At 37.1% G+C, this 15,728-nt stretch overlaps 1 protein-coding gene across 4 annotated transcripts in view; it reads left to right on the top strand.

Moving 5' to 3' along the window:
• Positions 1-15,728, top strand: part of RDX (radixin) — a 102,153-nt gene that overhangs the window by 35,211 nt on the left and 51,214 nt on the right. For all 4 annotated transcript variants that reach the window (XM_037745209.1, XM_017547080.1, XM_017547082.1 and 1 more), the window contains 4 exons: positions 5,688-5,771; positions 5,966-6,112; positions 8,833-8,929; positions 10,103-10,266. In XM_037745209.1, coding sequence (XP_037601137.1) covers positions 5,688-5,771; positions 5,966-6,112; positions 8,833-8,929; positions 10,103-10,266 — 492 coding nt within the window. The remainder of the gene's footprint in view (positions 1-5,687; positions 5,772-5,965; positions 6,113-8,832; positions 8,930-10,102; positions 10,267-15,728) is intronic.

Genomic DNA, 15,728 nt, shown 5'->3' with positions numbered 1-15,728 from the left:
TGGAGTTTCACCATGTTGGCTAGGCTGGTCTCAAACTCATGACCTCATGATCCGCCCACTCAGCTTCTCAAAGTGCTGGGATTACAGGCATGAGCCACCTCGCCCGGCCACATTTTTTTTTATCTGCAGTGTACTGCTGCCTCTATAATGGCTATTTTAAAATAACATGGCATAGGAAAAAATTATTAGAAGACCTAAATTTTGAGTATTGATTCAACGCTTTGCTATATATGTGACCTTAGGTACATAACCTAAAACCTCTGAACTTCAATACCTAAGTCTGCAAAGTGGGGATAATAATTCTTCTCTGACTGTCTTCCAGTTTATGATTATAATTAATGAACTGTATGGTTTACAGTTTTAATTGTCAAAAGTGATACAAGTGTTACTTGGTAATATTAATGAAATCTAGAAAATCAAACATCAAATACTAATTTTTGATTTTTTAGAGACAGGGTCTGACTCTCTCACGTAGGCTGAAGTGTGGTGGTGTCATCATAGCTCCTGTAGCCTCAAACTTCTGTGCTCCAGTGATCCTTCTGCCCCAGCCTGCAAAGTAGCTGGGACTACAGGCGTGTGCCACTGTGCCCAGCTAATTTTTGTATTTGTTGTAAGAGGTGGGTCTCATTGTGTTGCCCAGGCTGCTCTTAAATTCCTGACCTCAAGCAGTCATCCTGCTCCAGCCTCCCAAAGTGCTGGGATTACAGGCATGAGCCAATGAGCCCAGCCTAAATATTACTTTAAGTATCTTGATTCTTAATTTTGGTAGCATACATATCCTTGATATTACAGACTACACTGAGATCTTTTTAGAACCTGGAAAGAGGTTTTTACTATGCTCTATTTTTAGTCCACATTCCTGAATTAAAAAAATTTTTTTTTTCCTGAGACAAGATCTGGCTCTGTTACCCTGGCTCAAGTTCAGTGGTGTGATCTCTGCTTACTACGACTTCCGCCTCCTGGGCTCAAGCCATTGTCCCACCTCAGCCTCCTAAGTAGCTGGGACTACAGTGTGTGCCACTGCACCTAGCCAATTTTTGTATTTTTTGTAAGGATGATGTTTTGTTATGTGGCCCAGGCTGGTCTCGACTCCTGGATTCAAACGATATGCTTACCTCAGCCTCCCAAAGTGCTATGATTACAGGCATGAGCCATTGTGCCCGGCCCTAAAAAATGTCTATTTAAATGTAAAAATGTGCATTACTATTAACTTAAAATTTCAGTTTTGCACCATTTCCTTATAGTAGTATTGAAGCTTTTAGGTGTAGTTTCTTTTTGATGGTTAGGAAATATGAAGGAAGACAACTGCTTCATGTTCACTTTTATTTTCTTTGTAGGCATTAAGGTTTATTTTAGTTAATAGACATATCATCTTTTAATACGTGCTTTATAAGGTGCCACAAGTACAGTAACTTTAAAATTTGATTTTTGTTTTGACACGGAGCCTTGCTCTGTTGCCTGGGCTGGAGTATAGTGTCGCAATCTTGGCTTACTGCACCCGCCACCTCCCGGGTTCAAGCAGTTCTCCTGCCTCAGCTTCCCAAGTAGCTGGGATTACAGGTGCCTGCCACCACGCCTGGCTAGTTTTTGTATTTTTCGTAGAGACGAGATTTTGTCATGTTGGCCAGGCTGGTCTCAAACTTCTGATCTCAAATGATCCACCTGCCTTGGCATCCCAAAGTGCTGAGATTTCAGGCGTGAGCCACCACGGCTGGCCAAAATTTAATTATCAAATGTTATAGTGTTCTGCTGTGTAATTTTGTGGCATTAGTAGTCACCTTGGAAGAGGATGGAGTCATCTTCAGTTGTTCACCAAGAGAATCAGGAATATGATATATTTGATAGTCTGTTTATATTCTTCTGGTTTTGAATGTTACTCTAACCTAACATCCTTCGTCTTAGATTTAAAGCACTTAATTCAGTAATCAGACTATTATGGTGGAATTTCGTTTCATATAAGGATTACCTTTTGCTTTATAATCAGAATTACTGTAAATTTTTTTTTAATGTTAAAGAACAAGAATGGTTTATCTATACAAGTACAGTATTTTTCACTGTCAAACCGGATTGTTGTTTGGTTGAGCAGCAGATGAAGTAATTGGCATGTGATGAAAAAATCCTTTAAACACTAGAATCACACTCAAGCGCAGTTTATTTTAAATACATGTGTGCTCTAACTCACTCTGTTTAAAAACAAGGAAGGTGGCTAAATGCTTTAGATAAGGTTGCTTGTGGTTGCTAGTGCAAATGCCCATTTCAAGATTTCTTCCTTAATTTTGTGTAAGTTGTTCTTTCAGAGTTGATATTCCATGAAGGACTGATTCAAGCTATTTTAATCTTAAATGAGACTTAGTCATAAAATCAGATGCCTGTTTCTTTTCTGTTTAGAACAGTGAGGATATTTTTACAGTGATTGTCTTACTCCAGTATGGTATATAGCACACTTTTTTCTCAGTTTCTAAGTACAGCCTGGGGAATAAATGAGTAATTAGGTTATTTGGTAATGACAAATTAAATAAAATAATTCAGCGGTTCTGATTTCTTGTATTGAAAAACCCAAATTAGTAATTTGTTCTTATTATAGAAAAGTTTAGCTCTCGTGGTATAGATAATTAGCTCCACCAGATAGTATTGCTTCTCTTGGAAAAGAGCTAGATACACATAAATTTTTGCATACCAGGTTTCTGACTTGGGCAGCTGGGTGTTTGGTAATACCTTTTATCAAAATGAGAGGAAAAAAAGTACATTTGAGGGGGAAGATGAATTCAGTTTTGAACATATTGAGTTTGAAATATGTATGGTATAACCAAGAGAGATATCTATTATTTATATGCATATGTGGGTCCAGACCTTTTAGAACAGTCTGGGACTACAGATACAGTTTTGGGGAGTAATCAGTGAATAGATGATGATTAAGCCGTGAGAATGAAAGAGATCAACCTGCAAGTACTATCAAATGAGAAAAAGACCTAGGGTAGACCTTGTTGGACCTCAGATTTTGTCTGTGGGTTCTGCATTCACAGAGTCAACCCCACAAATGGAAAATATTTGAAAAAATGAAATAGCACAGCAATAAAAAAAAATACAAAAATTTAAAAATACAGGATAACAATACAAAACATTTGTAGTGTATTAGGTATTATTAACCTAGAGACGATTGAAAATAAACAAGAGGATGTGCATGGGTTATATGCAACTGTTACACCATTTTATATCAGGGAAGTGAGCATCCACAGTTTTTGGTATCCATAGGGAGTCCTGGAACCAATCCTTTATAGATGTGGAGGGACAACTGTACTGAGACAAAATGGTCAGAGATTCAATAATAATACCAGAAGATGGCTGGGCCTGGTGGTGCATGCTTATAATGCCAGCTACTCGGGAAGCTGAGACAGGAGAATCACTAGAACCCTGGAGGTGGAGGCTGCAGTGAGCCAACATGGCACCACTGCACTCCAGCTTGGGTGACGGAGCAAGACTCTGTCTCAAAAAACAAGAATACTACCAGAAGAGTATTATGTCATAGAAACCAAGTTAAAAGAATAATTTATGGAGAGAATGATCAGCACTGCCAAGTAGTTCCAAGAGGTCAAGTATGAGGAGAACTAAAGTGTTGGAATAAGGAAATTGGGGCCCGGCGTGGTGGCTCACGTCTGTAATCTCAGCACTTTGGGAGGCCGAGGTGGGTAGATCACATGAGGTCAGGAGTTCGAGACCAGCCTGGCCAACATGACGAAACCCCATCTCTACTAAAAATACAAAAATTAGTTGGATGTGTTGGTAAGTACCTGTAATCTCAGCTACTGGAGAGGCTGAGGCAGGAGAATTGCTGGAACCTGAGGCGGAGGTTGCAGTCAGCTGAGATCACTCCATTGCACTCCAGCCCAGGCGACAAAAGACTCCATCTCAAGAAAACAAAACAAAAAAAAAGGAGATATATAGTGACCTTAGAAGAGCAGTCTTTATAGAGTATTGGGTGTTTGAGCCAGATTGGGTAGATTGGGGGCAGTGGATGTCAGTTATGAAAACTGAGGTTAGTGTGTAATGCACAGCCCATAAAAGAAAGTTGGCTCTGAAAAAGAAAAAAAGAAAAGGATTGGGAAAAATTGACTCTTCTAATTCTTTCATTCATTCTGCAAATTTTTGAGGCCCACTTTAGTACTGGCATTGGGCATATAATTATGATGAGCAGTCAACTGCACTGGGTTATATCACCAAGGCTGATTGCATGCCTGTCTGTGAGCCCAGAGGCCAGACAGCAAGAAAGACAAGAAACTGAAAACTTAAGCTCTCTAAGAAGGAAGATAAAACTCTTCTCCCCAAAAGCAAGAGCTTGAAAAAGATGCCTAGAGAAAGGAGCAGAGTATAAGAAGAACATAACGGTATGTCTCAGACCTCTTTAAGAAATCTAAGTTGTATGTAATGTGTCCAAGGGGAGATTTTATGATTTCTTTAGACTGCCAAGAAATCCCTGGATTTCATACAAGATTTTTTATATAGCAAAACACTAATATTTTAACACCACAGCTTTTGCTATCAGTAAAGTAGGATCTGGTAAATAAAGGTGAGTAATTATCATATGAGCCAAAGAGAATAGAAATCCTGATCTGTAGTGTGCATAGTAGGTAACTTGTAAACATGACTTTGCTAATTTGGTGTTAAAATAGTAGTAGTAGAACATAATGTTTGTGTTTGGCTGGGCCTGGTGGCTCATGCCTGTAGTCCCAGCACTTTGAGAAGCCCAGGCAGGCGGATCACTTGAGGTCAGGTATTCAAGACCAGCCTGGCCAACATTGTGAAGCCCCATCTCTACTAAAGACACAAAAAGAAAAAGAAAAAAAAAAAAATATCCAGGCATTGTGGTGCACACCTGTAATCCCAGCTACTCTGGAGGCTGAGATAGGAGAATCGCTTGAACTCAGGAAGCAGAGGTTGCAGTGAGCCGAGATTGTGCCGCTATACTCCCAGGCTGGGCAACAGAGTGACACTCCATCTCAAAAAAGGAAAAAAAAAAAAGAATGTATTTGTTCACATTTGAATTAAGAACACTGGAAGGATACAAAAACAAGTTATTTGGAGAGTATTGGATTAGAGTATGACTTTTCACTCTACTTTTTATTTAACTGAAAGTATTACCTACATAAACCAAAATTAGTAGGCAAAAAGGTAAATACAAATACATGAAGGAAGAATTAGGGCCCAAGAATTCTGGTTTCAATCTGGTCTTTAATTTTTGATATAACATTTTATTCCTTTGAAATATTTGGGTTCCTATAAGCTATCTTTGTAGTAACTTTTTGGAGCATGTGTTATTTCAAAGAATTTAAGCATCCTAGACACTTTTAATTTTGAGAGAATTATTGATTATTCTGATGCAATTGTAAAAAATAAGATAGATCCCTGGTGTCCTTCTCCCAGCCTTCCCTAATGGTAACATCTTGTGTAACTACAGTACAATATTACAGACAAGATACTGACATTGGTACAATCTAGCCACCTTATTCAGATTGCATCAGTTTTACCTGCACTCATTGTTTGTGTAAGTATGTAATTTAGTTCTATGCAATTTCATCATGTGTATTAATTTGTCTGACAGCTCCTGTAGTCGAGTTACTAAAAGGATTCTATACTTTTAAGGTGTATGATTTTGAATCATAAAGACATTATATTTTCTTTTGTCCTTTTAGTGTATTGGAACAACACAAACTAACGAAAGAACAGTGGGAAGAAAGAATACAGAACTGGCATGAAGAACATAGAGGAATGTTAAGGTATTTGGGTAGCTATTTTCTATGGTTTTTTTTTTCCCCCTAAAATATATTTTTATGTCATAACATTTATTATTACATTATTTCCAAAAGATTATTTGACTTATGTAAAGCACTGATTTTTAATTCAAGGTATTTGTAATTTTAGTTTGATATGCTCCTACTTAAATATGTTACATTTAGTTTTATTTCAACAGGGAGGATTCTATGATGGAATACCTGAAGATTGCACAAGATCTAGAAATGTATGGAGTCAACTATTTTGAAATAAAAAATAAAAAGGGAACTGAACTGTGGCTAGGTGTTGATGCTTTGGGTCTGAATATTTATGAGCATGATGACAAGTAAGTGAATTAGTTGCATAGTGAACTAGTCATTGTTCAGTGGTCTAAATAACTTTAATCTTCTGTCCTGTTTGTCAGAGTACTTTCTTGTCTTGATTACCCTTACTACTAGTTTCAAACTAAAAGATTAGTCAATGCCACATAGATTTGTAGATATTTTCTCTCCTCTTAATCACCCTGCAAGTTCAGAGTTCTACTTTTCAGTGTATTTATCAAATGAAGTGATTTGCTTTTATTTGAATTGTGCTGCGTTAGCTCTTGTGAGTTATGTTTAGTAACTTAATTAAAATTTGTTCCCTCTATAGGTGAGGAATAATTCTGTAAATGCCATTATGCTTGACCAATAGGTTGAAATTGAAATGAATATATATAAGAAATCAAGAGCAATGAGAGAATGAAATTAGTAAATACGTCTATTATAGCTTAGAGGATGTTTTTTGAACATATATAGGAATTGTTTTGAATATATTTGGATATTAATACAATAGAACATCCCTGTATTATGCCTATTGAACAGTATAATTATATTTTGAAATTGACCAAATATTATTTTTTTATTATACATATATAATTCAATATTTTATTATACATATGTATAATATATGTATATTTACATCTGCATATTGTATATGTACTACATAAATACATGGGTAAATACTACATAAAGTACATTATAAACATATACATGCAATATAAAATATACCAGACTCTTACAAGACTTTTCAGGATTAATAACTCCAGTTGTCTTAGACTTTATTTACCATACCACATAAGCATCCAAGTCTATGCCAGTAATTAATGCCTTTTCCTAAGACATTATTTATTCTAGGTTGGCTCCAGAATTTTATTATTTTTATTATTACAGGTATCTAATAAAATACTAATTTCAAAGCATATGTGATTCCAAATAAGCATTTTACTACTTTTACCCTAATCTCTTTTCATGTTTTCATTACAAAGCAAGTTAGAATGTACGTCATTCAGAATAGAAGTTTTTGGAAAGCAAAAATGACTTCAAGACTAATTTTTGTGAACTGAATTTTTTTCTTTTTTGTTTTAGAGAATGGGATCTTGCTATATTGCCAAGGCTGGCCTCGAACTCCTGGCCTCTAGCGATCCTCCCGCCTCTGCCTTCTCCAGTGCTAAGATTATAGGCGTGAGCCACGGTGCCTGGCTTCTTCATTTTTTGTTGTTGTTCAGGCATATATTGGAGCAATTTTTTTTATTTTTTAAAAAGTTATTGTATTAGCCTCCAGGCTTACCTCACAAGATTGTTGTGAGAATTATATGAGGCAATTGCTTTAGAATTTTTCGAAGTGGCATGTAAATACAGCATAAAATACTATGTTACATTCCTGCAGTCTCTGTTTTAAGCAGGTTACACTGATATCAGGGGCCATTAGAGGGCAGTATAACACATGCATACTGACCTAAATAATGTTTTTCTCTAGAGGGACAAAGAATAAAAAAAAAAAAAAATGTTTTATGTAGAAAAGACTGCTGTTCTGCAGTACCTACTCAGCTTGCGAACTAAAAGCAATATAAATAGGTAGAAATTCATGCTGTGTTGTCGGAAGCCTGGCTAAAAGATGCCTTCTGGCCAGTATAGGTGTCAAAATCATTTCTCAATCGTAGTTATTAGGACAATAGGACAATAGTGATGCATGTGATGGATAGTCTGAAACAGTAAAATACATGAAAAGGCAGAAACAAAATTACTTATTCCAATTTGATTCCCTATATCTTTAGGGTGGTAAAAAGGAGGTAACTGCTGTATAGTCTCAAGAGTTTGAATTCCATCTTGACCATTTATCCAATATTTGTGTGACTGTTTAAATTTTTTTTTTTTTTTGAGACGGAGCTTCACTCTTGTTACCCAGGCTGGAGTGCAATGGCGCGATCTCGGCTCACCTCCACCTCCGCCTCCTGGGTTCAGGCAATTCTCCTGCCTCAGCCTCCTGAGTAGCTGGGATTACAGGCACGCACCACCATGCCCAGCTAATTTTTTGTATTTTTAGTAGAGACGGGGTTTCACCATGTTGACCAGGATGGTCTCGATCTCTTGACCTCCTGATCCACCCGCCTCGGCCTCCCAAAGTGCTGGGATTACAGGCTTGAGCCACCACGCCCGGCTAAAATTTTTAAGTTGACATATTCATATACCATAAAATTCTTTTAAAATATACTGAAATAAGTATTTTTAGTATATTCATGAATATTCAGGCATATTCAAATTAAACATAGGAAGGAAGTACTGGTTTTTTTTTGTTTTTTTTTTTTTAATCTTCAATAACTTGCCAGTAATTCACATGAGAAGTTATAAGGGCCTTCCCCCCCTCCCACTTCTTATGCATATTTAAACGGTAATTGTAGCTTGAATCCAAACAGAATAAAAACTAAATAGCTAGTGCAAACCCCAAGAGGCTCAGTTCTACACTCGGGTCACCAGGTAGTTTTTTAAGATAATTTTAAGAAAATAACTATAATACTTTTAAGGTTCATGACATATTTATGAAATCTTTGGACGATTATTTGTTTTATGTGATTTATCAATTTTCCTCTTAAAAAAATAAGGTCAACTGTAGTTATGAATAAGTTAATACACTTTGAAAATATGGAACTCTTAAGATTGGTCATTCAGCCAGTTTAGGCCCTAAATAGTTAGGAGATTTGTTCATTGGTTCCTGCCTTTAATTAAGGAGATGTTCTCATTTTTTAAGGTTAACACCTAAAATTGGTTTTCCCTGGAGTGAAATCAGAAATATTTCATTTAATGACAAAAAATTTGTTATAAAGCCAATCGACAAAAAGGCACCTGTAAGTAATTTTTTAAATGTTTTGTGTATGAACTGTATATCTGCTACTTTCCTATGATATCACTTGAAGAATAACATTGTTCATTTATTAAATTGCTTCAAGGAACTTTCTCTTTCCATGGGTCGGCTTTCCCAGTGATGAAATAATATATGTTAATAAAAATCCAAAGTTTAATTTTTAAAGTAAGATGTAAATATTAAAATTTTGTTTGAAATTCAGTTATAAGATAGATAATATATATTAGGAGGCTAGTAAAACAATCACCATTCCTAAGAAGCAATTTTAAAACGTTTCTTCATTGATGGCTAGAATGCAGTGGAGGTAGCCCTATTCTAAATTAACATTGTTTATACAGTTTTGCATTATAAACTTTGTATTTTTGTAACTTGAAGCCTTGAACTTAAGAAATCTTTTTATTTAAATAGATTTTTAAATTTCCGCTAATGTCAAGTATACTCTAGTATCCTAACTCTGTTAGTTATTGGAAAGATAAAAGATAAGGAGAACAGGCCAGGCACGGTGGCTCAGGCGCATAATCCTGGCACTGTGGGAGGCTCGAGGGAGGCAGATCACCTGAGGTGAGGAATTCAAGACCAGCCTGGCCAACATGGCGAAGCCTCATTTCTACTGAAAATAGAAATAATAGCCAGATGTGGTGGTGCATGCCTGTAATCTCAGCTACTCGGGAGGCTGAGGCATGAGAGCTGCTTGACCCTGGGAGGCAGAGGTTGGAGTATGCCGAGATTGCACACCGCACTCCTGCCTGGGTGACAGCAAGACACTGTCTCAAAAAACCCCAAACAGTTCTAGGTTACAAAAAAAAAACCTCTACAGCCATGAACAGAGAACCAGTTTTGACATTAATGGCAAATGGCTTATAAGGAACTTTATACAGTTCATAGTTACTTTGGAGAACAAAAGGGAATAAATGACATTTAATGTATTACAAAGATAAGAATATTAACCTCTTTACAAAACTGGTAGGATACGAAAGATAAGGAACCAGTTATGTGGAAGTATGTCATCCTCACTGGGAGTTATGAAATTGTATGATTTCTAAACTATATGTTATATGACATTAAAATTCATACCTCATATTAAAATTTAGTACAGATTATTGTGAGACACAGTATCCCTCAGGAAGATTTTAAATTTGGAATACTTTATGTTCAGGATTTTGTTTTTTATGCACCTCGTCTGAGAATCAATAAGCGGATTTTGGCCTTATGTATGGGAAACCATGAACTATACATGCGAAGAAGGAAGCCTGATACTATTGAAGTACAGCAGATGAAGGCTCAGGCTAGGGAGGAGAAACACCAGAAGCAGCTGGAAAGGTATGGAATTTATGACCTTTTACTTTTAATTGACAGGAGTAGGCTATCTAAAATTTAAGACTGCTCCGTTTTTTAGGTATACCTTACATTTGTATTTTTAAATATTTTCATTGTATTAAAATTCAAAGACAGTATTATCACTCTGTCCTTTAAAATGAGTATGTACAATTTTCAAGTTAGAAATCTTTGACAGGTATCTTGGAGAAAATAGCTTTTTGTGATGCATTACTTGCTTTTTACTGATAGACATTGTTTTAGATATAGTAGTTTGAAATTTTCAAGATTGTTTTACTTGTGACTTATATTAATTTTTTCAGGGTAAGAATGTGCTGAATATTTAACTTTGAAACAGTGTCAGTGACATTGTAGTACACAACTGAAACATCACTTTGCCGAGTAGGATAATGCCAAAGACCCTAATCTTTTTAATTGTGTTTCTCTTTAACTTAAAAAAGAAAATGTTGCCGGGCGCGGTGGCTCAAGCCTGTAATCCCAGCACTTTGGGAGGCTGAGGCGGGTGGATCACGAGGTCAAGAGATCGAGACCATCCTGGTCAACATGGTGAAACCCCGTCTCTACCAAAAATACAAAAAATTAGCTGGGCATGGTGGCACGTGCCTGTAATCCCAGCTACTCAGGAGGCTGAGGCAGGAGAATTGCCTGAACCCAGGAGGCGGAGGTTGCGGTGAGCCGAGATCGTGCCATTGTACTCCAGCCTGGGTAACATGAGTGAAACTCCGTCTCAAAAAAAAAAGAAAACAAAATGTTAAATATGTTACATTGAGAATTTTAAAAATGGAATGATAGTGAATAAAAATTTGTATTAACCCTGGAATCAGATTATTAGGCCCAATAGTATTAATTTCCAAATCTGGTTTCAGATTAATTTCAACTTTTTGCTTTACTTGAAAAAATTTAGAGGCCAAACTAAGGTTAACTTTTATTGAGTAAATTTTTATGGAACAACATGATAGTCTAAGAAATGGAGTAGGTCCTTAAAATATACATATTTTAAATACTAGATACAAGGTACTTTGTATCTCGTAATTAAGGAAGCCATCTGCCAGATATTTTGCTACTATATTTTTAGTTTTTCTGTTGAATGGTTTTTTTCTTATTCAACAGCTGTTCTATGTAATTAAGGGATTTTGTTGATTTTTACTTATTTTGTAATATTAACTCAAATTATCTGCCTTAGAGAGGTTAACCACGTAACAAAACATTTTTATATGGGTGTAAAGCTTGTTAGTAATTACTGATCCCACCATTAAAGTTGGTGAGCTGAGCATGGTGGCATGTGCCTGTAGTCCCGGATAGTTGGGAGGCTAAGCCAGGAGAATTGCTTGAGCACAGGAATTTGAAGGCAATCAGGGCAACAGGCAACATGCAACATAGTAAGACCCTTTCTCTTTTTAAAAAAAAAAAAAAAAAATGGGCAATGAGTTGGATTGTTACTTTGATGTGCTCTGACCTTTTTTATTGTGGTGATGTGTTTTAGCATTACATTGTGGTTCTAATCTTAAATGCTTTTTAAAAATAATCTTTATTGGGCTTTACTTTCTATACAGTACATTTTTATCCATCATAGATTTGCATTTGCCTCTGTCAAAGGGAAGACTTCCTTTAGTTTCTACTTAATTTTTAAAAATCATCTTAAAGCTTTCACTGTCTCTTCAAGGTCTTCTAGCATGAGATAAATGAGAAATTCCTTTATGTACAGTTCCTGTATCTCACACTCATCACTCTGTATTATGCCTAACTGTTCTGCTCATTCATAATGTTGATATGTTTTTTACATTCTCAGCTTAATATAATTGTCTATATGTCCTTTATTTCATGGCTTATAGAGGAGTACTGTATCGCTTCTAGTACAGGTAGTATGTTTACTTGGTATCATTTGGTAATGGTGCTGTATTTTAGTTACTCTAGGGCCTAGATGGAAGTGAAAGACTTAAGTTTCTTTTTTGGCACAATAATCCATAGTTCTGGATAAATTTTATAGCTCTTTGTTAGTAAACAGTTATTGTCTGCTTTATACTCAGTAGGAGTTCAGTAACTTATTTAGTTTGAATGCCTAGAAGATACATTATTCTAGTCACCTAGGGATTGGCAGTCTTTCAGAAATGGCATACTGAGTCATTTACTCCCTGCTTTACAGGTCAGAGAGAGAGAGATGGCAACTGTATGTGTGGAAACAATTTTGATTAAGCCCATTGGCAAAGCAGCCAGCAGACATACCTGGGAGAATGCTCAGGTATGCTGCCTGTGCTGCTAGACTCTCTTGGGCAAGAACAGTAGTTGGGAAAGAGTAGTAAAGAGACCTCTTTCCCTACAGTACTTTGGTGTGTTTGGCTATATTTACTCCCCATAATTTTCATAACTTTGGGGTTTTCTGGCAAGGAAGATGACCGTATACACTATGGGTGGTTATTCCTTGTAGTGTTTGCTCTTAAATTATTTGCATCCAAATTGATTTATGACTCATAATTTTTGCACTTTTTTGTATGGCTAAAATTGTTTCCGCATGTAAAAACTGAAAGCCCCAAGTTTACAGTTTAGAGTTACATATCCATGTGCCAATTGTAGGTTAGCTATGGGAGATTCTGTATCGAGGCCGGCTAGTGTCATACAAGGAACACAGGCTTTGAAACTAGATAAATCTGGATTTGAAACTTCTTCTAACAGTCATCAAACAGATAATTTTGAGCCTGTGTTTCCTTGCTTTTAATATGAAAATAATATTCTTACCTTCAAGGGTTTTTGTAAGAAAGCATGACGGTGGTATACAGGCATTTAGCAAAGTACCTGGTACTTAATATAACAATAGCCATTATAATAATTTCTAATATTATTATAAACTAAGTTGAATATGTTTTTAATATTCAATGAAGAAAAATGTAATTGGGCCCATTTGATATTCTTTAAAAAGTAAGATATTCTAAATTAATTTTTTGCATGTTAATACAGGGAATAATAGTTTTTTAATAATATTTATGTCCTTGAGATAGAATAACTGTTGAAATGAGTGTTTCCAAACCCATACTCCAAATAAAAATATCTGCGTCTATTGTTACAGTAATCACAAAAGACTTGGTGAGGAAAGTGGGACTAAGCGGCACTAAGGCTTGAAGGTTAGAGAGAGGGGAAGATATGTTCAGAAGGAGAAGCCAACATAAACGAATATGTAGAGATAAAAATGTGTGTGGTGTGCCTATGGGCCACTGAGGCCCTCCCAAGTGAATAGCATTTGGGGAAGCAGCAAGATCCTCTAGTTTCATAAAGGAGACAAGACAGGCCTGTAAAAACTAGATATCACAGAGTGATGTAAAGGACTGAAGGCATTTGTATTATTTGAATGAAGTGTTGGCTGGAGATGGCTATCGTCCGGGTAGGATTCTTATAAAATGTGAGCTTTGAGCCTCACAAAGTACAGTAAATATAACATGTTTTAAATACTATAATCAGGTTAAATATCTGCTATATACTTATTCCATTTTTCAGTAGGAAGACCATTCCCCACCCCTCTCAATTTGTTTGTGGCTGGATTATCTTGAGTCTGTTTTTCTGCTTCCATATCTCCTTCACCTCTATCCCTGAAAAAGAACAAAAAATATCAATAGGGAAAAGCTAAATAAAATCAGCACATCCATCTCCAGAAGGGGTCATTTATGCCAGAGCTGGATCTGAAAGGCTCTTATTGGTGGAATATGATGGTAGCCTTCTGACTGAGATCTGGTTTGCAGTGGAGGTCCTCGAGAATTGTCTTGGGACCTTGGGGAAGGAGGGAGGAAGGTAGTTGGCTTGGGTGGCAGCACTGGATGTGATTGCACAGAGGCCGGGGAGTGGTTGGGTAGTCTAATCACCATCCTAGGGTGCAGACAACCTGGCATGGAAAAGAATTGCTTTTGGCCATACTAGCAATTACTTGGAAAGTTCTGTGGTTTTGCTTCTTGTGCTTTCATACAGAGCCTGATGTTTAGCTATCTAAAGAACACAGAAAGGTCAGCCGCCGCTGTGGGGGCCACCAGGCCTTTCTTTTGCCCAGAGAGATTGGGAAACAGAAATTTCCCTTAAATTCATGTCTTACAGAGTTATCTCATACGTCTAGAACTCCTTAAATCTCTTTGCCTATATGGGCTTTATAAATTGAAATAGGATTGAAAGAAGCTAATGTCCTGCAGAGTGAGCCCAAGTACTGGGGTTAGGAATAGTTATTGGCTTTTCCTCCTTGCTGTTGAGAAAGTACCTTATTGGCACAGAGAACTCCAGAACAGAGATGGAACTTCCCTTGCATGAATGGCCACAAGGCTCTAGTTTGTTTTTTATTTGACAGGGTCTTGCTCAGTTGCCTGCTAGGCTGGAGCACAGTGACACGATCATAGCTCACTGCAACCTTGACCTCCTGGGCATAAGTGATCCTCCCACCTTAGCCTCCTTGAGTAACCAGCACTGTGGGTACATACTACCATGCCTGGCTAATTTTTTATTTTTATTTTTAGAAGAGATGAGGTCTTCTTATGTTGCCCTGGTCTTGAACTCCTAACTTCAATCCTGCCGTGGCCTCCCAGTGTGGTGGGATCACAGACGTGAGCCACCATGCCCAATGTTTCTAGATTCTTAAATGGTGGGTGGATTTATTAAACCAGCAGTGAGGTGTGGTGACCCTTCATGTTTTGGCTTGGCACACTAGAGGGTCACCATCAGTGTCTGACCTCTTGCTGACTTATAACACCTGTTTGCCCCAGAGGTGGGCTCTCTTTCTGTCTTAGGGGCAGATGGGTACTAGGAACTGCAGGAATTTTATTAAAATTCAGGTTTATAAATAAGGGAGAAATCTTTGATAGCAAAATTTTGCTGATAAGTTTTTCAGAGACTGCAAGCTGAGAAACTATAGGGTTTTGTACTTGAAATTCAGAATTGACGGCAGGTGGCAGTGCTATCTATTTGTGGAACATTAGAGCATACTCAGATAAATTTCAGAGATGAAATCATAACTGAATTTTTAAGTTATCAAAATAGTGATTTGAATGTTGATTCAACTTAAGTAAAAAACACTGTCTGATAATAGAGTTTCCCCATGTGAATTTTATTCCTCTTTATATTTTTGGCCCCAGCATAGAGTCTGACCAGTGGTAGGCTCTTGGTAGATGTTTCGTGAATGAATTTGGCAAACACTCTCAGGCCAGATGCGGTGACTCAGGCCTGTAACCCCAGCACTTTGGGAGGCCTAGGCGGGTGGATCACCTGAGGTCAGGAGTTCAAGACCAGTCTGACTAACATGGTGAAACCCCATCTCTACTAAAAATACAAAAATTAGCTGGGTGTGGTGGCAGGTGCCTGTAATCCCAGCTACTTGGGAGGCAGAGGCATAAGAATCACTGGAACCCAGGCGGTGGAGGTTGCAGTGAGCCGAGATAGCACGACTGCACTCCAGCCTGGGCAACAAGAGCAAAACTCTTTTT

Source organism: Cebus imitator, unplaced genomic scaffold, assembly GCF_001604975.1.
Source record: "Cebus imitator isolate Cc_AM_T3 unplaced genomic scaffold, Cebus_imitator-1.0 Scaffold194, whole genome shotgun sequence".
NCBI lineage: Eukaryota > Metazoa > Chordata > Mammalia > Primates > Cebidae > Cebus > Cebus imitator.
This window is presented reverse-complemented; position numbering and strand designations above follow the sequence as displayed.